General features: G+C 37.3%; 1 protein-coding gene across 3 annotated transcripts in view; it reads right to left on the bottom strand.

Moving 5' to 3' along the window:
• Positions 1 to 8,424: 8,424 nt before the first annotated feature.
• The window catches only part of LOC120636022 (exosome component 10), a 40,634-nt gene continuing 23,694 nt past the window's right edge, over positions 8,425 to 25,364 (bottom strand). For 2 of the 3 annotated variants that reach the window (XM_039907259.1, XM_039907258.1), the window contains exons 9-17: positions 23,868 to 24,016; positions 17,215 to 17,353; positions 15,975 to 16,087; positions 14,786 to 14,867; positions 13,317 to 13,394; positions 13,131 to 13,208; positions 12,944 to 13,021; positions 11,865 to 11,939; positions 8,425 to 10,971 (exon numbers count right to left, since the gene is read on the bottom strand). In XM_039907259.1, coding sequence (XP_039763193.1) covers positions 10,327 to 10,971; positions 11,865 to 11,939; positions 12,944 to 13,021; positions 13,131 to 13,208; positions 13,317 to 13,394; positions 14,786 to 14,867; positions 15,975 to 16,087; positions 17,215 to 17,353; positions 23,868 to 24,016 — 1,437 coding nt within the window. In that variant the 3' untranslated portion in view covers positions 8,425 to 10,326. The remainder of the gene's footprint in view (positions 10,972 to 11,864; positions 11,940 to 12,943; positions 13,022 to 13,130; positions 13,209 to 13,316; positions 13,395 to 14,785; positions 14,868 to 15,974; positions 16,088 to 17,214; positions 17,354 to 23,867; positions 24,017 to 25,364) is intronic. The other variant, XM_039907260.1, reaches the window with a different exon arrangement.

The following is a 25,364-nucleotide window of genomic DNA, read 5'->3' as shown; positions in this document are numbered from 1 at the left end:
CACAAGTCCACGCCACAGTGTCAAGACAACCACTAACTGCTTCACAAGAATATCTAGAGCTGCACAAAAGAGAGAGTGATATTTAGGTCTAGCCTGTCTGGAGTTGATATACACTAAATCATAATATATAAATCAAGAATATATTGGGGATTGGAAGAAAACAACAATATAACTGAAGCTTAAACAGTATGAAAGACTTTATACTAAAAATTGTGTTGCTTATGTTGTACCCAACAATGGCTCTCTGTTCATTATTATGGTGATCATTCAGATATTGAGATTTGGTGCACACTGGTGTAAGCTGAGGCACTCTGCATTTGTTGAGCAGAAAATACGGAGAAGGAAAAGGCTTATGAGACAAAGTGCTCATATGAGTAATATGTAGGGTCTTTTTCTCTCCACAGAAAAATTATGTAACTCTGTCAGAGAGGCATACTTCACTTGCCATTTTCAACCATCTCAAAATTTAATATTATTGTCTGATTGCATATGATACGAATGTGACGTCATTATATTTTTTTTACAGAACATCCTAAGCAATTTGCCATAAATTTAATCTTTAAAATGCAGAAAAATGTCATGGAATGTCGTAGTTGTAGAACTTTTAATTTTACATGTATTTTTAGTATATAAGCGATTTTATCTACCCGTTTTATAAAAGGTAGACGCACAAATCTGACAATACATTTGTTGCCCAAGTTGTGCTACTAATTAATGAGACTGTTGACTGAATTTAGCTCTTTTACATGAAAAAATAAGGCAGTTATGTATTGGCATTTATAAGGTTTATGATCTTAATTTATGGTTCCGTCCATTTTTTTTTTATCTTTATTTACATATTACATTGTATTGTAAGTTTTTTATATTTTATAAATTGTTAGTTTAATAATACCTTCTAAAGGCTATATTGCATTTATTAGGCAAATGATGTATATTATTTATGTCAACTGCAATTTGTAATTTTTATACTTGTACACCCAAAATTAATAACTGATTGAATCCAAAATCTTTGGATAGATTGAATTTCATAGTACTATCGTTTTCTACAGGGAAGATTGATAATGTTCTTAATTTTGGGCGTAAGAGTCCCACCAGCACGGCTAGTGTGGGCTGGAGACCTTTTTCTCTCTGGGAGGGGACAAAATTTTAACTTCTCCCTTAACTTTAACAACCGAGAATTGGAGTGTGTAGTGTGTATCTCAGGTGGAGATAATATGTGTCGGCCGATTAGAGTGGGCAGTGACCTGTGGGCTAACACAGCACAATCTACGCTCACTTTGTATGCGAGCTAGATGGCGATGTGTGTATTGTCGTAATATCTTATTTTAGTACCTATAATAAACTTCTAATTTCTTTGCTTTGGAGGGTGGCCATGTTAATTTTATCCCTTGTCAGGGGAGAAAGAATCGGATTATATAATCTATGTCTCATGCTGATGCTACGTGCAAAAATGTATTATTAATTAGAACACCAGATCTGAGTTTCGTAAGATTGCCCCGCACATGCAGTTATGTTAAGAGCTAAGAATATAGCAAATAGAATGTATGTCTAGTGCAAACACTTTTTTTTATTTCTAGCCCTTTCCCTTGTTTCCTTAGATCCAATTATTAAACACAGTCGGTAATTATAAAAACAGTGACCGTTCTCTATATTAATGTTAAAAACAAGGACGATTTTTTATAGCGATTTGTATGTACTTATAGCCAATAATGTAAATATACTTTGATTTAAAATTTAAAACTACCAAAAGTTCTCCACTGGCTGCTGTCGAATTGTATTCTTTATTGAAGTGAAACTTCTTTATCGACGTATGGGAGAAATTTTATAGCTTCTAGTCTACGTTTTACTGTTACGAACCGTTTTCATTCAACAAGTAGATGCGATTATGGTATATTCTTTAAAAAGTTATTTCAGGTTAACCTCAGTTTTTGATTGTAAATATCAGTGAATGTAAATAAGTTTATTAAAACTAGCAATTATTAATTTATACAACTGTTAATCTACTAAAAATCAATTAATTGTAATGATAAAATTAAAAAAAATCTGACATAAAGAAGTTTCACTTCTTACGTGTTATGGAGGGTAGAGGTAAGAAGAGTCATCTGTGTATATGAAAAAGTGTCGTCAAAATGTATTAAATTAGGATGGCGCCACATTTGCATCAGGGTATGGAGGGTAGAGGTAAGGAGAGTCATTTTATATGGGAGAAAAATTGAAAAAGTGTCCAGTTGTTGCGCTAAATAACAGTTCAAAAATCCTCCACAATGGCGCTGGTGGATGCACAGGGTATGGTATGAATGTAGCAATCGTAGATGAATTGAAGTATGCCGAGTTAAAAAATTTAATGTCATTATCGACTAAAGTAGTTAATTATTGAGAATTTCAACAACTTACGTTGTACAAAATATTGTGGTAAATATAACCTTTTATTATAACCAAACGTGCGTTTAGAGTGATTCAAGCCTACTCTAACAATATTTATATTTGGCGCTTCTTTTAAGAGTTACCCTGATGCAAATGTGGCGCCATCCTAATTTAATACATTTTGACGACACTTTTTCATATACACAGATGACTCTCCTTACCTCTACCCTCCATACATCAGGGTAACTCTTAAAAGAAGCGCCAAATATAAATATTGTTAGAGTAGGCTTGAAAAATAAACAAGGAAGTATGGAGATACAAGGAAGTAAGGTTATATTTACCACAATATTTTGTACAACGTAAGTTGTTGAAATTCTCAATAATTAACTACTTTAGTCGATAATGATATTAAATTTTTTAACTCGGCATACTTCAATTCATCTACGATTGCTACATTCATACCATACCCTGTGCATCCACCAGCGCCATTGTGGAGGATTTTTGAACTGTTATTTAGCGCAACAACTGGACACTTTTTCAACTTTTCTCCCATATAAGATGACTCTCCTTACCTCTACCCTCCATATTACGTGTGTACACGAATACACACATATTTTACTTATTATAGTTTTGAAAAAAACAGCGCCATCTGTTGGATGACAACGTAACAAGTTATACCCATTATCCAATTCAATCTCGAACACTGGCATGTCACAGCCAGGAAGTATGTCACTTTTGAAACGTCAAGTATGTTTGTTTGTAGTGACTCTACCACCGGTTCGGAAAGCAGATTCTACCGAGAAGAGCCGGCAAGAAATTCTGTAGTTGCTCTTTTCCAACATCAACATTTACAATCATTTTTTTATCTTGCGGGAGATGTGAGCGAAGCTGGCTGCTTTCAATCTACCTTGACATTAAGAAATTCATCAAATGTAGGCATTGCTGTTAGATGTTTTACTAAAAAAAAAAAATTACAGGTATGCATTGGTTGGTCCAGAATTACCCTAGGAATCATGTAAAAGCGTGTACTCAGCCCCACAAAGGAATTCTGCACCTTTCGCTAACGATATATGCAGATATTGTACACTCATGAGCAATAGCCTAAACCAGTCCTATGCAGGACTATGTATTCTGGACTATTCTACATAATAAACGCCGCGTTAAGCCATAGTCATTAATAATATTACTTTGACACGTATTCAGAGTTACATGCCGCCGAGTTTCTTGTTAGTTCTTCTTGAACCAACGGTGAATTAATTTTGTAGCGTAAATGTTATCAATGAGTAGCAAGCAAGATCTAAGGGCGCGACTGCCCGCGACGTGATAAAGGTTATAGGCAATATTCATATTGTGGTCTTTATTCTGATTACACGATTTTTTACCCGTACTCGTTGCTAACCTATTGGGGAGTATGGTAGTCATAACTCATAATCCTAATCGGTTTCTACGCGACATCGCACCGGAACACTAAATCTCTTAGCGGCACGTCTTTGTCGTTAGCCGCGGTTTAAGCCACCAACATCAAAGAAAATTCAGAAATTGTTAATTCCCAATTATTTGAACCCAGGACTTCCTGCTAAAATTCACAGCGCTCACCGTTGCGCCAGGGAGGTCTTCAAATACATGTATATTAACTATATCTATATTGGAAGCGATGATCCAGTGGTTAGGAGCTCGACTTCATTTTCGGGGGGGCCCCGAGTTCGAATGTGCGTTTTAAGTAATTAAAAATATCACTTGTTACAACGGTGAAGGAAAAACATCGTGAGGAAACCTGCATGCCTAACAGTTAATGTTCTCAAAGGTGTGTGGAGCCCACCAGTCCGTACTGGGCCAGCGTGGTGGACTACGGCCTTAAACCCTACTTATTGTGGGAGGAGACCCGTGCCCTGTAGTGGTGCCCGTGCCCGGTAATGGGTTCATATGATGATGATGATACCTATAGCAATCATAGCAAACTTTTCCTAAATAAAATTAAATTCTAACAGGACGTATTCTTGACATGTTCTTCGAAGTGTTGCTATCTATAGGCGATGTTTTTTTTTGAATAATATAAAGAAAATTTCGAGTTAAAACAGTGTGGTTAGGATATAAGGATATAATAAAGTTAAACTACATTTGGATACGAATCATTTATTTACGACTTATATATTAATGTTGATACATTGCAAAACCAACAGAGCCTAGACTGTCAGCAATCCCAGTGCCCCAAGTGAGTTAACAAGTTTACAATCGTGGATGTTATTTTATATGACGATAAAAAATCATTTTTTGACTAGCTTTGCTGGAAAGATCGAAACCGTTTAAAACACTCGATTTAAACGCATCACTGAACTTATTCAAACTTTTGGCCGCTTTATAAATCCAACACCCGTTTTTTCAATTTACTTTCTTTCATTAGCAAGAAAATAACAAATACGATCAACGCAAGCTTGCAGTAATATCGAAATTGATATCGATACTTTCTAAAAGTATCGACACATTTTGGCACCACCGACAATGACATCACTTTATGTACGTTAACTGGATAAGTGACACTAGGGGCTCCGGGTCCTGTCTCTCCATATTCAAATCGTAAGACCAGCTAAGTAATTGTTACAAATATATTAAAAATCTATTAGACTCAGCGCGCGACGCGCTACGTTACATACTATGTCGTATGACGTCACAATTGAATTACAATTTGAACATCAAAGGACAGGGATGGCAAACTTTTGACACGCGGTCGAATAATATGTGCCGGACTTAACTAGAATTCGCATTTTGTCACTACTGGCAAATTTTAGACAGCGATTTATGTTAAATGGTGCAAGCAGCGTCCGCGAGTCACCTATAGTCTGCGTCTCCGCACGTGCGAGAGTATCACGACTATTTTTACCCATATTCTTTAGCAGGAACCTACTGCCACTGTGACCCTTTGAGTGAAATGCCGCGACATATGTTTGCAGTATTTATTATTCATCTTTTTTATATTTGTATGTTACGTTTGCATTATTTATTATTCTTCTTTTTTATATTTGTATGTTGCTGTAATTATTGTGGTCAATAAAGCTTCTTATTTCTATCACCGTGGGGATATTGCCCCAATTAGGTCTTTCTTCGGTACTTTCATGCGAATATGAAACTAAAGGTGTAGTAACCCGGTTAGTTAAGCGTGTTATGAACTAACGGTATGAGGTTAATACTTATATTAAAGTTAATATGGTATAAGACTTGTGCTGAGACCAAATTTTTAATTAACACAGCGTTGTTAGATTACCTATTTTATTAGGTTTGTCAATGTTAGAGCAGCTTTGACGAGGTAAATTTAACGCACTTTACAGTACTACTACGTACTGTATGACAATCGCATTGCTTATTGGCACGATACTATATATAAAACCAAGCGTTCGCCACACTAAGACGTTTGCGGTTTCGCTAATTTATGGGGGTCATAAGACTATATTATGACTGAACTGTTAAACGAACAAACTGGCACTCACTCATTGGTGCTAAAAGTTGAAAGAGCACCAAGCGGGACTGGATTACTCTGTTTTTCTAACTGCACGATTTAACGGATTTTTCGTACATATTAATTTTAAATGATTGACAAATTACGACATTATACGTTTATTCGTTGTACATGCGTATTCTTAGAGATTGCGCTGATAAAGAGTAAATATTTTTTGGCCGTAACATATCTATTGATGTATGTCGATGCAGGAGGTCTATACAGTGCTTCAAACACACGGGCTAGGCGCGATCTATAAAAACCGCAAGACCGTTACCGGGTTACGCTTTATTCCTAAAAAGCTTTCTTCGTTTAACCATCCCTGTCACAGGAAAACAGAAATAGGCTGAAGGTTTATTACTTAAAGGAATCACAATCTACTTTGAATAATAATTAATTATTAGATAAATATAGAAAGTAGTTTCCACCTGCCCTCGTATTATGTAACTTCTTAGTAAATAATCGCAGCGAGTTTACAATCGACGCTGTCAAAATACTTCTTCCGGATTTTTTTTTTAATCTCTAGGTAGTCCTTATAAAAAAATATAAAATACCGACTAAGTGCGAGTCTGACTCGCGCACGAAGGCATCCGTACCATTAGAAACGGCAAATAAAAATCATGTCTGTTGTATGGGAGCACCCTGAAACATTTATTCTATTATATTTTTTAGTATTTGTTCACGGTTCATGAGATACAGTCTGGTGGCAGACGGACGGACAGCGGATTCTTAGTAATAGGGTCCCGTTTACCCCGTAAAAAAAAGTGAAGCGAGGCGTTTTCACAATGCACCGCATGCTATAATGGTTGAATAAGGGTTTTGTACGTTCTTAATACAGTTGTATCAAAGATACAGGCTCTTGTAATAATGGGACCGGTTGACAACCTATCTGACGTTACCGAATACGGGGGCTGATGAGAAACTTGGACTGTATCAAGGTCACTACAGGTTTGCCGAATCGATTAAGAAACCAGTATACAACACTATTTCAACTACAGCCAGGAGTGCGACAGGGAGATTTTCTCCCCCCGATGTTGTTTATCACTGCTTTTTTTTTAAACAGGCCGTTGTTATACCTGATGGTAAATTACGATGCGATCTAAGTGTGCACAGTTACCTAGAAGATGCCTATTCACCCTTTATTAAAATAAACCTATCCGTTCACGCAACCATCTTTTTACGCCCTTGGTTTCTTAAAAGGTATATTGAACCTTATCGCTATAATGTATTTGCTTTTATGTAAAAGTAGCCTTTTCTTGCCTTCTTTGTCCGCGTTTAATGCTAATCCCGTTGGAACCGTTAGTTTTCCTGGCACAAAAAGTAGTCTATATTACTAAGCCGGAAATCAAATTTATTGGTAGCTTCGACGTGCATAGAGGGTACGCACAGGGTATGCAGATGATATAAAATGAAGAAAAACTCCAGTAAGAGTTATAAAAGCTTACCCTCAAGTATTTATAACTCGTACTGCATACGTGGAACGTGGATACATGGATCGTGATGGATACTACGAGATACCAGTGCCCGTACAAATGGCTAAGGATAGGACCCGATGGAGAGAGATCATATATCACAAGATTACTCCTCGCCATAGCAGTGATCACGACCCTCAGTCATGAGGGACCGACTCAAGAGAGAGATAGACTGGATGCCCTGTGCATACCCTCTATGCACGCCACTGGTTGGTTGGTCAGGGCGTGAAGAAAGGACAGACACTTCGCATTTCTAGTCAGGATCCGACCCGGGTTGTTTGTTTGATCCTAACCAACAATAAAACGTAAGCTTATAGAAAAATCCTATTATAATATTAAGGATTACATGTTTAATAAAAAAGCTTGGGTATGAATTGCTCTTACTTCACTACTACTGGTGGTAGAATCACTACAAACAGACAGACTTGACGTTTCAAAAGTGCCAGTTATATTAGGCCTACTTGAAATAAATGAATTTTGATTTTTTTTGAATTTCATAGCTCAACATTAACTAGACTGTGAGATGGTGATAACAAAAAACCTGGTAAGTTTTGTGTGGGCTTAGACCAGGGCGCGTTTGGACCCCTCCTAGATTTAGTTTTAAGTTAACGAATGCAGTTATCACCATCACTAATCCACCATCAGTGTAACATGTCAAATGTATAAACGCTTTATATGTGCCTGTGATAAGGTCTACATGAATAACACATTTTTGAATTTGAACTTGAATAAAAACTTGATTTTCGCCATAGAGTTAGTTTAAAGAAGACTTATTAGGTTTAGTATTTCCGTATTCTCATACTATTATTGAACGTATTTAACGAGAAGTATCAAATTCAAAATTCATTTATTTTGAGTTGGCCTAGCTTGTAACTTTTGAAATGTCAAGTCAGTCTGTTTGTAGTGACTCTACCACCGGTTCAGGAGGTAGATTCTCCCGAATATTGCCGGTAAGAAACTCAGCAGATTGCACTTATTCAACATAATTTTATAATTTAAAATCTTTGGATTTTTTCTATCTTGTGAGATGCGGAGCGCGTGTTTATTTGTCCTTCATACACGCCGTAACTAAGCAACCAATAACTTGATTTTTGGCAGAGTAATTTGAAAGGACGGAGAAAAAAAAGGCTCCCTCGATATTTGTAAAAAAAACCGTAAAAAACGCGTACAATAAGCATACCAACTGAATAATTAATTCAGTTTATACGGGAGGTGTGGCTGTTTCTATGCGTACCGGAACGTTTAGTCGCGTATCTCTACGACCCGACCCGATGTCTGGCTTGTAACGATCTCGGCGTCACACCTTACGTGGTATTATGGCAATGACCTTAATACATGCCCGATGACAAAAGCAGAGCGTAGACTACCATTATAAGTAACATCGATGTTCAGCGATTTTTGGTAAGCGATAATATTAGGCTGGTGGGCTTCGTGTCCTAAAGAACCATTCAAATTATGCATGGTGGTTCATTTGAAGCGATAAAAAAAAAGTCAAATACCCTATTGCTGTAAGTTTGTAACGTATAAACTCGTAAATCACTCAACCGATTTGAATACTTCATTCTTTGTTATTGTTGTATGGTTTAAAGAAAAAAAAAGTATGTAAAATATTGGACAGAAGCTGGCTTTATTTTAAGGAGTTCCATGATATAAAATAACGTACATATAAAAATAATAATATTTATCATGATAGAGATTTCATATAGAGTCTACAGAGTTTGTGTTCACACGAACTCAGCTCGTCGAATATAATTTTATTATATGATTTATTTTATTATATTATATTTGAAAATATAAACTATATTTTCTGGTTTAGTGAAATTGAATAATATTGAAAATAACTAGCACACGCGATTAATAAAGTGAAATCAATTTGATACGATCATACACACAACGCCATCTAACCCCAAAGTAAGCATAGCTTGTGTTATGGTTACTAAGATGGCTGATTAATATTTTTATAATTAAAAGAAGATAACAAACGTCTCGACCCGTCATTGGTTGATGTCTCGCGTCATTTATATCCCTTCATATATCATAAGAAGCTACTGTTGTTATTATATTTCATACCTTAACTTAAAGCAACAAGGCGCGTTTTACACTGGCGTTTTTAAACGCTATTAGACGATAGATTAATCATTTCTGAGCTAACTGTCGATGTTACTTATTAAAATGGTACAACTGTGCTCGAATGATCCCTGTTCCTCTATTACAGTAGAATCGTAAAATTCTCCGTACATGGTGAAGTTTACGTTACAAAATGCATTTTCAAAAACATGCTTGGAAATTTTAGCATTATATTGAAGACGGCCGAATAAATGCGAACAGAAAGGCAAAACGTATAAAAATCTATATCTGTCTTAGTTGAGAGCTCAAATAAATTACAAAATAAACTAATATCTGTCGTGTAATTTAAAAATGGAACGATTAACATCCAAACACGGCAACCAAGGAGGTAACACATTAAAGGTTTTATTTAAATTTCGAACTGGTTGCAAAAAGACAGCAGTTATTTTTTAACAAAAAAAAAACAAAATAAATGTTTACTTTAACGCGGGAAAAATTATAGTTGTCCGTTGTCCGTAATTTTTTTTTAAAAAAGGCGTTTACTAAAAAATTTTTCCTTGCATTATTTGAGAAAACTATTATACAAGACTTGGCCACGACTAAGCTTTGACTATGTGTGTCTCGCTTATACGTGCGTCCGTCAATGCTTCTTTTGCTGACCCCAGCAGTGATGTACTACAATAACGTACAATTAAGTTTTCAATAGAGAATCAGGGACGATCGGTAGGCGGTGCAAATACTCCACTGCCCAAGTAATCCTTGAAAAATACACGATTACACATACAATACTAAGCACAACACGTGCTGAAAAACATATAGTTTTCCTTTTTTTTTTTTAACAAAATATGAAGAAAAATACACATTACATGTTATTTTTATCGACTTACATTTATAGAAACGCACACCAACGTTACGGTGCTGGGCAAAGAAATCTTATTTCTTATGTTTGTGCGTTTTAGTGTCGGATTTCTTCGTCTCGAGGAACTTTATGTATGATGCGTTCTCGTAGGCGTAGGGTTTTGGGGTGCGCTTTAGGGAACTGTCCCGGCTGCCTGTCTTCCAACTAGACACAGTTTTGGACAAACTGGTATGCTGGTGGGTGACGCCAGGCAGCGTTTTGTTTTGGTGCCTCTTTTTGCGTGATGAATTCTTCTTGGGCATGGAGTTCATAATCTCTAATGTGGAACTTTTGTTTTGATAACTGGACAGTTCGGAGAACTGGTCTTTCTGATCGCTTTTCAGAGAGGACACGTTGTAACGCTTATTTTTCTTATGCGACTTCTTGTTTTTGTTTTTCTTCTTCAGACCACCGAGTAGGACCTCGGCTGGTGGTCTCTTCTCTGGCGCGGTAGGGAGGGACTCGGGTTTTTTGTCTGTGGTTTCATTCGTCGATAGTTCGTTCACGTTATCGGTCTTCGCCCTGCGTTTTCGGAGGTTTTGTTCTGCATCTGTGGTGCTCAGTGTTTCGACGTCGGCTGGCGGTTCGCTCGTTTCAGCGACTACGGTTTCCTGCTCCACTTCGACTTTCTTCGTAAAAAAGGCTGCTCTGATGTATTCGATTTGCTTTGAATTTGGGTACTGTAAAAGAAAAATGGGTTTTTATAATTTTTACTCACCGCCTCGTTGGTCGTTAGTGGTTAGCATTTACAAATGGGGATCACAAGGTCCCAGATTCGAATCTATGCTCGGATCAATAAATTCGAAAATCTTCGAACAGTGCGTGTTATAAAAACTTAAGGGTAGGTTTTTTATGACTTTTACAATGCCTAGCTACTTAGTGCATACCATGTATGGACGCCTGACTTGCTAGTGATAGCTGCGAAACATGGCCGCTGACCTTGGGTATCATAATAAGGCTCAGATTCACTCAACGTACGATGGAGAGAGCTACGTTCGGAGTAACTCTACCTGATCAAATCAGGGATGAGGAGATGCGTAAAAACCCAGACCGGCATAGCTACGCGAGTCGCGAAACGGACGTTGGAGCCCCAAGGTGCTGGAATTGCTGGTGCTGTAGTGCTCGCATCGGTATACACAGCTCTGGTAGACCCCCCACGAGGTGGACGGATGGCATCAAATGTCCCAAGGAGACGGTGGGTCAAAGCGGCCCAAGACTGTGGATTTTGGAACTCCGTACAAAAAACCTTTGACCAGCAGTGGACATCCTTTTTTTACATTAATCACGATTAATAGAATTTAAGTGGGTTTTCACTTAAAAGCCTAGAAAAGTCTTTGGTCCCTGTTATTATCATAGGATCGATGTTGATGATGAGGATATGAATTAATAAATCCCTACTAATATTATAAATGTGAATGAAGTTTGTTTGTTACGCTTTCACGCAAAAACTACTGAACCGATCGTCATGAGACTTTGCAAACATATTCTTGGAGGTAATATAGAGATAGTTGTCTCCTACTACACCCATGCTAACAGTGTAGCAGGGAGACAGGAATTAGACAGATGATGGTACCTGATAGAAAAAGCGATAACACTGGTATCTCTCGTACGGTGTCAGGACATGATAATTTTTGGCATCCTCTGGTCCCTGGGGAGAATGACAGATTATTAATTTATATAATGAAAAACAAAACGTGTGTGTACTTATGTAAATCCGTTAGAAGTTATACTCCTTTGGCGTAACGAGATAAAATCATTACAAAAATTTCATCTTTCGCCTTATTCTACATTTGTAGAAAAAGGTGTTATAATACATTGAAAGTTTTATTATACGGATTATCAATTAGTTAAATTAAGTTTATTTAAATATCATAATTAAATTTTAACACTATTAGAATCATTATGGGACCACCAACATTAAAATTTGAGATTTTTGAACAATTGAATCAATTAAATAACCGGAATTAGCCCGCAGACTTAGAAAATTGAAAGTATCACTGTAAAACCTTACAGCTAACTTCAGGGTGTCGGTTTTTCGTGACGATGTGCGCGCGCATCGTAAAAATTTACTCTCATAATTTTTCCCTAACACGCAAAAGAAGTATAACTTTAAAATGTATTTATCTGAGAGCTAGGGGCTCACTAGACTCGCTTAAAGCAGTATTAAATTGATTATGTCCGTATTCTAGGTACAAGGTCTGCGTATAGAACAGTAATTTACAAATAAAGTGAGCCGTAGTCCACCACGCTGGCCAAGACTTTACACGCCTCTGAGAACATTATGTAGAACTCTCAGGCGTAATGGTTTTCTCACATACATTTTCCTTCATATTTTAAAGCAAGTAACATTTAATTCCTTAAATCAAAAACGCACATAACTCCCGAGAAAGTAGTGGTGCGTGCCGGGTCGGACCTCGGACTTTGTCCGAACCGAGGCCACACCAACTGAGCTATGTCCGCTAGTTAAGAAAAACTTCTTTATTTATTAGATATTCTCTAGTTTTAGCGAAAAATATAAATTCTATCTAATTATTCGAATTAAATTAATAGATAAAATAAAATAAATATACTACGACATTACACACATCGCCACCTAGCACCTATAGATAGTAGTAAAATATATATATATGTGATTTAAAAAAAAAACCTTACATTTGCGTTTTTCTCTTTCTCGTCCAACATCGGCACGATTGTGACGGGAGTGACGGGATCGCGCAGCCCTAAGCTAACCTGAAAATATTTTGTAATAAATCAGTCTCGACACTTACATAACAAACACATAAATGACACATAGATAGTAGTAAAATAGATATATATGTGATTTAAAAAAAAACCTTACATTTGCGTTTTTCTCTTTCTCGTCCAACATCGGCACGATTCTGACGGGAGTGACGGGATCGCGCAGCCCTAAGTTAACCTGAAAATATTTTGTAATAAATCAGTCTCGACACTTACATAACAAACACATAAATGACACATAGATAGTAGTAAAATAGATATATATGTGATTTAAAAAAAACCTTACATTTGCGTTTTTCTCTTTATCGTCGAACATCGGCACGATTGTGACGGGAGTGACGGGATCGCGCAGCCCTAAGCTAACCTGTAAATATTTTGTAATAAATCAGTCTCGACACATGCGGCCCAGGCTTACCTATACTTTTCTACCACAGCTAACCTAGCCTACGTTATCTGTGGTGGAAAAGCTGTCAGCTTTCTAAAATTAGGATTTGACAGCTGACAATAGGGTTGCTGTATATGCAATACACCGTTCAAAGTCAAAAATACCATTCTTCAAGTAGGCCCATAGACGCCACTTGTGATGCGTACACTACATGATAAATTTGTACACTTTAGTGAGATGATGGCGATAACCATATACGTAGACTTAAAACTACAGCTACGAGAGTTTCAAACGCGCCCTGGTTTAACAAGAAGCCCACAACAAACTTAAGCCGGTTTTTTTTAACACCATCTCACATTATCATTTAAAATTATTAGAAGAGCAAAATCATCATCATCTGCATCATCACTTATTGCAGATTTTAGATTAGATTACAGTCAAGGGCTAACTTAGTAGACGAAAAAACGTCGTTCGTTTCTGACGATCTCCCTGGCGCAACGGTGAGCGCAGTGAATTCAAGTGGGAGGTTTCCCAAATTGTTCCTGCCGGGTTCGTTTCCCAGTAGGGTCCGTCACCAGCCTACCGACAAAGACGTGCCGCAAAGCGATTTAGCGCTCCGGTACGATGTCGCGTAGAAACCGATTAGGATTGTAATATAACTGCCATAGTCCCTAACAGGTGAGCCCGCTAACTCAATCAATTTAAGGTGCATAAGAGAGATATGCGGAATAAAAAAAAAAGTGAAAGCTGCAAGTCATTCATCAAGAAACTTAATTTTCTTCCATCCTTATACATATTTGAACTTGCTTTATTTCTAAGAAACAATGACAATTCATTTGAGCGTTATAAACGAGAACGCTGTAGAGATAAGTTTACGTTTCCCCCTCACAAAACCGCGTTCTTTAACAAAAGTGTCTGTGTGATGGCTATACAAACATATAATGAGTTACCATAGATCGTAAGGGAAAATAATTTAATTAATTAAAAAAAAAAAAGAGTGTTTTAAATTTTTAGTTCACAATACATTTTATAATATTAATGAATTTTATAATTAGTTTAAATATTACATTTAATGTACTAGTTCTAAATAATTAATTTTAGTCTGTAAAATATAATACTCTGAAATTGTTGCACGCCCAAAGAGGCAATATACATTGGGACTTCATACTTATAATTCCATCCAACCTAATTTTTAATATGCAATAAATGAATTTTAATTTGAATTTGAAATTTACCACCAGGTATGATTGCAGTCAAGGGCACACTTGTTGTGGAATAAAAAAAAAAGTACGTCGTTACGGTAGAATCTAAAGTAGAACCTTCATAAGCACATTCGCGAGGACAAAAATAAATGATATTTGACTACTCACGATTTCTGCAAAGGTAGCTGCTGGCTTCTGGATTTTCTTCACACCAGCGGAACCTGTGCTGTCTTGCTGAAATGTCTTTTCCCTGTGGATACAATGAATGAATATTAAGAAAGAAAGAAAGAAAAAGAAATTTATTTTTTACATTGCGTCACATTACAATATTATTAGTGATTAACTCTAACTAATATTTAAGTATTTATCGTATGTTATAGTATATATTAGTTTATTATTTTTTATATTTATTATTATTCGTATTTTATGTGTGTAACCGTACCTAACGGAAAATTATATAATATTATTTCTAAGGTTAGTGTAGATGCTATAAGTTAGTGCATTCTTTTATGTATTGTAATTGTGTATAATGTTTATAAATAAAATGTGAATATATATATCCCTTCATTTTTAATGAAGGGATATATAAATTAATAAATAATGTTGTATAATAACAATATGAAATACTAACAATAATATTAATCTTAAGAGAAATTTATAATTATGGTAGTAGAATAAATGTGAAGAGAGTAGATAAAATACCATCCATAAAGCAACATAACAAAAAGAAATAGACAGCGCTATCTAGTATCAATTAGTGCCAACGTAACTTGGAAACGAACCGCATGATGCGTGAATATTAAATCAAGCAATAACTTATTAGCAGCGCCACCTAGAGTCCAGTAGCAACAAAGTGATAAAAACAAGCGGTTCGCGGGTAAATTGCATTTCATTCGCCAATCTAATCAAATATTTCGTTTTCAGAGGATACACCTTTATGCCGCTCCTATGTTTGTTACTGGGCTTCGGCGTCTATGATCATAAGTGAGCATTAAGATTTGATGACTGTAAATTCTTTGACAGAAAAAACTTGTGTTTTTTCACCGCCCCTGATGGCAATAAGTGTAGATACGAGGCAGTAAAGTGGGAGCGTTTATTTAGACAACAGACAGCATCCTGCAAATGTTACGAGCGTGAAAAAACACTGCGCTACCGTTCCGACGTTATGTCGCGTTCATTATTAAAGTACAGCCTTATTAGTAAACGTGACATAAGGTCGGGACAGTTGGGCAGTTTTCTTTCAAGTTCTGCAATGTGAAAGGAGCTGTCAGTCGAAGAGTGACGAAACACAGCTCTGACGTTCCGCCCCCCATGCTCACTAGCCTGCATGTGTATAACATGGTGGAATAAAACGCACCACTCGTCGAAGTCGAGCATATCGTGCACTTCGTAGTCCAGCTCCAGCTCCTCCATGCGGTTGCCGAATGCTCTCGGCGTGTCGGTCTCGTCCGCCAGGGGCAGCGTGCGACACTGAAGACAAACAACAGCACGCACAACTTTACAAGGAGCCAGAGGATTTTTTTTTTTTCTCTCTTCTGGCTTGACAGAGATTACCCAATGTCAGGTGGGAAAGGTTTTTCCACACACACCCTGTCACAACTGCACCAGGGAGGTCGTCTCAAATCGGGACCTCCCACTTGAAACCAAAGCGCTCATAACAGCGCCAGGTAGGTCGTTGAAACTCTGGACCTCCCATTCAAGACCAAAGCGCTCACAACAGCGCCAGGTAGATAGTCATAAAGCGGGACCTACCACTTAAAACCAAAGTGCTCATAACAGCGCCAGGCAGGTCGTCATAACTCTGGACCTCCCATTCAAGACCACAGCGCTCACAACACCGCCAGGTAGATAGTCATAAAGCGGAACCTCCCACTTTAAACATCAGTTCCTACAACTGCGCCAGTGAGGTCGTCATATAAAGCTAGACCTCCCACTTAGGACCACAGTGCTCACCGCGGATGCAGTTTCAAAGCTGCTGATGACGATGATTGTGATGGTGATGATTATGTGATAAACTTAAAGAAGTTAAAATAATGACGGTGCGTAGTCAGTACATATTTGAAAATTTAATTTATGTCCATAAAAATATAACAAAATTTAAAACTGTAGCAATATTTATATTAGAAGCAAAAATAATTTCGTTGTGCAGTTTACTAGGCTACACAAATTGCAAATTCATTCAAGGGCAATTGTATATAATTTTATAACAAATTACCAAATGAAATCTTTGAGTTGTCTCTCAATAAGTTCAAAGTTTATACAAAACGTAAGCTTACAGAAAAATCCTATTATAATATTAAGGATTACTTAAACGATAAAAAAGCTTGGGTGTGAATTGCTCTAGCTTCATAGCTTAATATAAATAAACTGAGAGATGGTGATAACAAAAAAAATAATTACCCGGCTAAGTTTATTGTGGGCTCTTCTTAGACCAGGGCGCGTTTGAAACCCTCGTAGCTTTAGGTTTAAGTTGGCGAACGAAGTTATCACCATCCCCTTACAATTATGTAAACATATATGTATGAACGCTTCATAATTGCCCGTGATAGGCCTACATGAATAAAGAAATTTTGAATTTGGATGGTGATGGTACTCACAGATAGGATCGTCTTGTGTATGGAGTGGAGATTCTGCTTCACGAAGGGCGGCGTGGGGCTGCACAAGGAGATCACGCCCTGAACTTCCCTGGGAAGATTCTCAGCGAGCGCCAAAAGCATGTGATTCGGCAATAAATACCTGCAAAAGAAATTTGTTTATTTAACTTTTATTCATTAGCTTAAGCCAGAACCTTATATTCAAAAGCACATAAAATATACAAAAATTGAAATGATAAAACATATAGCAGTTGCCCACGTTCTTCGTCTGATATTGTTACGGTTTCTGACAAATCTTGTGGGAACCGTCAGTTTTCCTAAGATAAAAAGTTAGTCGATGATACTCTCTGTTATTTCAACCGACTTTGTGCAAAAAAATAAAGTTCATGGTTGCTTAGTTAGGGCGAAAAGTAATGACAAACAAACACACTTTTGCATGTATAATATAAGTAAGGATTCCAATATATAAATAACTATTAAAAGATTATCATCAACATTAACCCATTACTGGCCCAAGACTCAGCAGCCTAATAGTCCAGTGGGTAGAATTTCACTTTCGGGGGCCGAGTTCGAATCCCAGCAAACACCTCTAACTTTCAAAATTATGTGCTATTTAAGTAATTTAAATATCACTTGCTTCAACGGGGAAGGAAAATATAGTGAGGAAACCTCAGAGTTCTCCATACTTTCAAAGTTGTGTGGAGTTCACCAATCCGCACTGGGCAAGCGTGGTGGACTAAAGCCTTAACCCATCCTAGTTGTGGGGGGAGACCTGTGCCCTGTAGTAGGCAGGTTGATATGATGATGACACAGACTCTCAGAATGAGAAGAGGTTTGACCTCCCAAAGGGAAGGTTTCAATTCAATTCATTTATTCATAGCTTCCATGTACATGCCTTACAACTATAGTACATACACATGATGCCCTGTCAGGGCGTTGCTACATTGTTGCGAAGTTCATTAACATTATTCCAATATTTAGTACCTATCGATATTAATCTAATAAAATATGTCTTATAATAATAGTTTGTTAGTTATTTATTAATCAAAAGGTTTTAATTTAATGGCAGATTCATAATTAATAGTTTAATGTCAAAATGTATAATATTATAATTTAATAAGTATGTCAGTGTTAAAGATAGTTAGTCAGATTAGTTCTGTCATAGGTCCTGTCACGTGTTCGCTGTAGAGAAAAATGATAATGATGATGTTTACTAATTCATTTACAACAATTATAGTCAACAACAAACACTTAGTTTAGTTAAGTTAGATGTACATAGTCGTTTTGAATTTAAATTATAAGCTGTCACGCTATTGAGGTCTTGAGTAGGTATATTAAAGTAAGGTAAAGTACGTCTAGTTTTAGGATTGCAATAGCTCATCTATCTCATAGAAGCAGTTGTGTATGAGCCATTCTTTGAGTTTCCGCTTAAAGGCTGCATCAGTATTTTCGTCAGTAATATATTTCGGGATTTTATTATAAATATTTACCGATCTGTTTAATGGGCCTCTGCTGGACATTTTAAGTTTGCACCTAGGGTGTACAAGCTTATTTTTGCGACGCGTGCTTCTCTCGTGTTTTTTTGCATTGTCCACTGTTTTATACAGGTAATGGTGCTTTCTAACAAATAGAGCCGTCTCCATGATATAAATTGAGGGTAGTGTCAAAATTCTTTTATTTAGAAAGTGGGGTCTGCAGCTTTCGCGAGGTTTTATGTTGACTAGAATGCGGATACATTTTTTCTGGAGGATGAAGATATCCTCTGCGTTGGTGCTTGCACCCCAGAGGATTATCCCATATCTTATCCAAGAATACGCGTATGCATAGTATGCGGAGAGTGCAATTTCATAACTTGTATTTGCTTTTAGTATGCTGAGAGCATATACAAATCGTGAGAGCTTGACGCTTAAATTTTGAATATGGCTCTTCCAGTTCAGGTGTGTATCAATAGTTAGGCCGAGAAGGGTGAAGTCTGTAACTTCTTTGATTTTTGTAGTATTCACGAGCGATCTTAGATTTAGTGGTTGTTTTTGGTGTGGCCGGAATTGTATCAACTTAGTTTTGTTAACATTCATTTCGAGGTTATTGGAATTTAAATAGTTTTTGATGTTTGTTAGATTTTCTGAGATAAAATTTTCACAATCTGTCTCATTCGAGCACATGGATAGGATCGATACGTCATCCGCAAACATGATGCATCGCGAGTGTGAGTTTATCGAGTCTATATAGGTAGGTAGGTCGTTAATATATATCAAAAATAGTATACATCCAATGACACTTCCTTGTGGTATGGACCAATTAGAAACACGTACGTCGGATTCAAAGTCGTTTATTACGTTAGTCTGTTCATCGCGATATTGCACTTGTACGAACTGTCGTCTGTCCTTCAAGTAGGTTTCCAGCCATCGGTGAGCGTTCCCTCGTATACCCGAATCATAAATTTTTTTGAGCAGCATCTTGTGGGAAACCCTGTCGTAGGCCTTGGTCATGTCCAACAGCAGCCCGACACCATACTTTTTTCCCTCCAAACAGTCTAGAACCTCCTGAATGTATTTAAAGACGGCTAGGGTTGTCGATCGATTTTTCCTAAAGCCATATTGGGCTTCATTTAAGATGTTGTATTTTTCGAGGAAACCATACACACGGTTGGTTATGGTTTTTTCGAAAATTTTTGATAGTGCTGGCAATAAGGCGATAGGTCGGTAGCTACTGGGATCATTGGGTTTCCCGCCTTTCTTCAGAATGGGTCTTATTTTTGCTATTTTTAGTTTATCGGGGCAGTAGCCTTCGTTGAACGATTGGTTTATTAAAAATGTCAATGGGGAGCTTAATTCATTAATGCAATTTTTAATTAATATCGGTGGGATTTCATCTGCGCCGAAGCTGCGTTTGTTTTCTAATCTACGAATAGTGTTATGTATTTCGTGCTCGGTAGCCGGCTCTAGGAACAAAGAGTTAATAGATCGTGATTGTGCATTACACATATTATACGGGTTGCGGTTTTCAGAGCACGTCTCATCGTCAAAGGATGACCTTCCGACCGATATGAAGAACTCGTTAAATATGTCCGCGACTGCTTGTGGTTCCTGGACTAAACCCGATTGAGTAGAGAGTGTTATATTTTTAGTGTCTGTCTGCCTGTTCCTGCTCGTCAAATCTCTTATTATGTACCACATGGTTTTCGTTTTGCTTTTAGAGTTACGCATCTTTTGTATATTATCTAATTTCCTCGATTGTTTTATACATTTTTTAAGCAGTTTACTGTAAATTTTGTGATGTCTTTTTAAAATACTGTTGTTGGACTCATTAATCAGTATTTTTATTATACGCTTGTGGCGGCAAGACCGTTTTAGCCCGGTGGCTAGGTAGGTTTTTGTTGTGGTTTTAATCTTAAGTCGTCGTTTAGGAATACATAGATCTAGGGTTTGTGTTAATTGGTTAATAAAGTTGTTGTAGTTTTCGTTAGCGTTGTTATTCTGCGATATTATTTTATTCCAGTTTACAGTTTTTAGTCTTGCTTTAAAATTAGACAATGATTTGGTATTGAAGATACGTTTAGTTAAATAACGGGTAAGGTTTGTTTTTGGTTCATCGTCGACTTTGAGCGCGCAGATTATACTTTTGTGATCTGAGATACCATGGTCCTCGACTTTAGTAACGAGGTTTTTCTTATCAGTGAAAACTAAGTCTATGCACGAGGACGTCGTTTCAGTTACCCGGGTTGGTTGGTTTATTAATTGCAAGAGGTTTAGTTCCAGCAATAGATTCGAGAGTTTACGGTAGTCTTTTGTTTTAGGCGTTGCAAGGGCATCAATATTAAAGTCTCCCGCTATTATAATTTGTTTTTTCGGTAATTTGGCGCGAATTTTTTTAAGCAGATTTTCTATGCAAGAAAAGAAGACCTCAATTTCGCGATCAGCACGATACACATTTATGAGTACTAGCTTTTGTATAGTTAACTCTATCGCGCAGCACTCGATGATGTATTCGGTCGATAAATCCGTTATATCATGTCTATCCTTAAACTCTATACCATTCTTAACAAGTATTGCGACACCACCTCCCTGCCGGTTTTTACGGTGAAAGGATGCCGCAAAGTTGTAGCCGTCTATCTTTACAAAGTCTTTTTGGGAGTCAGAGATCCAAGTTTCAGAAATACATGCTACGTCAATATTTTGTTCCTCAAGGAAACTCGTTAATATATCAGATTTGTTCTTTACGCTCTGCGCATTCTGTATCAATATGTTAAAATTTTTATCTTTGTTGTTACTATTACTATTAGTTCCGAAATGTCTCATGAATTTCTGCGTTGATGTGTGGATTATGGGTAGGCCGGCTGTAGAATTCCATATCAATGTTGCGGGGCTGTGACTGCTGTGATTCATTCATGTGGTGGGATGTACTAGCTCTGCTTATTTCTTTCCCGTCAATGATCAGCTTACTGCCTCGTAGCGATGCCCGTTTACCACTTTTCCGTGCATTCAAGTATTCTTCTTTCAGTTCTTTCCTCTCTTGCAAAGCTTCGCCGGTTAGGAATGCTGTGACGGCAAATCCGGTGTTTCTGAAGTACCGGTTGTTCTGTAATATATATTTGGTCATCCTTTTACTTATGAGTTCGATGACTATAGGGCGTCGTGGACTTTTCTTTCCGATGCGGTTTAAGTCTTCGATATAGCCTAGAAGATTTATGTTGAGTATGTTGCCAAATAAGTTAATTATCCTATCATTTAGCTCCGCCTCTGTTTCGCGATGGTACTCGTTCAGACCATAAAGCACTATTCTTTTGCTGGTATCTGCGCCATTCTCTGGCTTAGGTTTAAGTGCAAACCGTTCCGATATACTGTTTATTTCAGTTTTTAATTTGTGACACTCCGATTCCATGGTCTTCATTTTTCCATTTAGTTCACTTATATCTTTCTTTATGTTTGTCTGTTCACTAAATAACATACCTGTCTTATGTGTGAGTTCTTGTTTAAGTGTGTTAATTGCTGAGTTTATTTCGGTTTGAATCATCGTTTTTAACTCACTAAGGGTGGACCTTTTATTTATTTCTAGTTTTGTGTCTAATAACTGGCTAATTTGTTCTAATGTACAGTTTGTGTTGATTAACGGGGATGACGTAGTGGTTTTGCGGGTGGGGGTTTCTGCAGTAATTGTGTTGCCGAGGATGCTGCGATCCTCGGCGAAGCGGTCGTCCATGGACATGTCAGTGTCGATACTTGTCGTCGTCATGTCGCCTTCGAAGTTACGTCGTACAGGGGTGTTGTCATTCCTCGAGCGGCGTGTAATTTGCTCGCATTGCATGCATCTCCAAGAGCGTCTAAGATCATTTGAATGCCCCTCAAATTGTGATTTTGTCATGTTGAGGCACTCAAAATGAAAAGCGCCCCGACAAGAGGTGCAGTTTAGTAGTTCGTTAGTTGCGACCTTGTTGCTACAGGCCACACAGCTCATATTTGCGCGCGCTCGTAGTTCTGTGGTTTGTGACATGCTTGTGACTCACGCGTCGCGCGTCGCAAAGTGCAACGGCGGCAGTGTCCTTCTGCGCAGCGCCGACAGGGACGCACCGCTGCTACCGCTGGCGTGCGACGGGGACAGTCGTGCGGTGCGGAGGTCAATGACCCGGCCGGTGAACGGCCGGCCTTGGCACTCTTGTTAGAGCTCAATTTTACGTCACCACAGTTTTAATTATTTTGTTTTAGCACTAGTTAGCACTATTAACACTATTATAGCTTAACGATTTTTTTAAAAACACTATTATCTACAGTTAATTCGTGATTTTAGCTTGATATGACTTGTTTTTATTCACTAATTATTAATAAAAAAACAGAGCGTCATGGATTTGACGTTGTTACGGCTTACGCACCCGCGCGCAAGGTTTTCACATAATCACCACCCTGAGCACATACTTTATTTGTTTGTTTGTTGTTTGAAGTCTTTATTGCACACACACACATTTTTTTACAAATTAAACACAAATACAGAAATTTGGTGATCACAGTAGATGTAAGTCAAAGCATTGAGGATGTCGCAGATTCCCTAACTACTGTATTCTCACCTGCCGTCACAACAACAGCATGACAATAAATTTCTGACAAAAATTATCATAACTCTTCTCTAACTCTTCAAAGAAGTGCTCTTCATGTTTAACTAAAGATCACAAGCTGCAGGGTCGGGACAAAAATGTTTTTGTCATGGGTTCAGGGTTAGGAAACTTAAGTTGTAACAACCCCCATGCCCTGGAGAGCAAGTTAATGCATTGGTCCTTTTATTATCACTAACATGAACTGTGTGATTGATGATGCAGGAGTAGTTTCCAGGTGTACGTTGCTGGGAGCTGGTGCACCTAAGCTGTACAAGACTGTGGTATTTGGAACTCCCTATAGAAAACCTATGCCCAAATGTCGACTTGATAATGACAATAGTGAGGCTAGATCAATGTCTGTGCCTGATCACTAATTTACAAGCTTAACCGGCGCATCATGGTGGGTACATAAAGATGAAGCAGCAAAATTATGTTGAAAAAGACCGATGTGCCGAGTTCCTGCCGGTTAAGAGCCACTACAAACAGACTGACATGACGTTTCGAAAGTGCTATAAAATAGGCCTACTTGAAATAAATGAATTTTGTTTTTATTTTTTTTCCATCTACTCACATGGTGCTCTCGTCGAGGGTGCGTGCCTGCTCGTGTCGCCAGCGGAACAGTGAGCGCAGGGCGGCCATCTGCCGCGAGTTGAATTCTTTCTTGTGGCGGTAGTATATGCTAAGGTGGCTGTCCACTTGGAGCTCCTCCTTTTGGTACGTCTGCAACACATTGTATGAAGAGGAAATTAAAAAAAATCACAAGATGGCGACAGATGCGTGCTCATAAGTTAGTTGCTGTATGTTTTTGCAGAAACAGTGCTGGAAACGCTCACTTATGTGTAGACTCATTGGACACTTTTAATAACCATTTTTAAAATGTTGACATCTAAATTCTGTTCGAATGTAGCTATAGAAAAAACTATTAATATAGCAAATTGAAATATCCATATTATTGCCGAGTAATTAATCATAATTTATTATTATTATTTTATTCTACTAATCTCTGATTAGAAATTAAGTCTCCTAAGTTTAATGTGTCTTTTTATTTAATTTATTTATTTAGTTTATTAATTTAGTTTTCTATTAATTTGTTTTTTTTTTTTTATTAGCACCAAGTGATTTTGCATTAACTTGCTATGAGAGGTAAGGACATGGCCAAAAAAGTACATTTCACGTACAAATCATAGTTAATATATATAAAATATTGAAATAGAAAGATGAATTAATAAATATGTTTTGACCTCTCTGAACTAGTCAGTTTTTATTACAACTTAATAAAGAATGCAAGATGAATTCGTCAACTTCCGACATACTGTACCATATTTATTTATATATTAAGAGCACTAACAAAATGCTTATTACACGTAAATTAAAAGTGCACATAGCATTGACAAAGCGTCATGTAAACTAAACTTGACATAAAATTCAACTCACAGATAAGTGTTCGGTGATTTTTTTTCCTACTATAGAGAAATATAAATAAAATAAAGCAGCTTTTTATGTAATTGCTGAAGTAGTACAATACTTAATATTAGATATTATTTAGAGTATATGTTTCCGTTGGTAAACAACCTTATAGCATATAAAAGTCATACAACTGCTGAGAAGGTGGCCTTTTACTTGTTTAAATGCCTATTATCACTATCGGTTTACTGTAATACTTTGCAACTGTTCACTATTTTAAAGCGCCTTAAGTATTTTTCACCGGTAAACGCAGCGTTGGTCGACCCCCAACCAGGTGGGCAGACGAGTCGCGGGGAGCCGGTGGATACAAGTGGCCAGAATCGTGGAGTTTGGAACGCTCTACAAAAACCCTTGATGAAGTATTTTTTATCAAAATCCACTCTTACAGGTTGGCGTCTCGTCCGCTGTACTCATAAGTTCTGTGAGCTTATTTATATTTATAGCAATTGAATGTGCCTATAATAACGAATTTATAAAACTCAAAATCATTGGTGTACACTGAGTTCGAATGCCACTACAGAAATTGGCCATGTCCTTTAATTTTTAACTAGGTACTTTAGGTACCGAGAGTTAAGATTATCTGGCATAGTAAGTGTAACTTGTT

Source organism: Pararge aegeria, chromosome Z (genome assembly GCF_905163445.1).
Source record: "Pararge aegeria chromosome Z, ilParAegt1.1, whole genome shotgun sequence".
Taxonomy (NCBI): domain Eukaryota; kingdom Metazoa; phylum Arthropoda; class Insecta; order Lepidoptera; family Nymphalidae; genus Pararge; species Pararge aegeria.
This window is presented reverse-complemented; position numbering and strand designations above follow the sequence as displayed.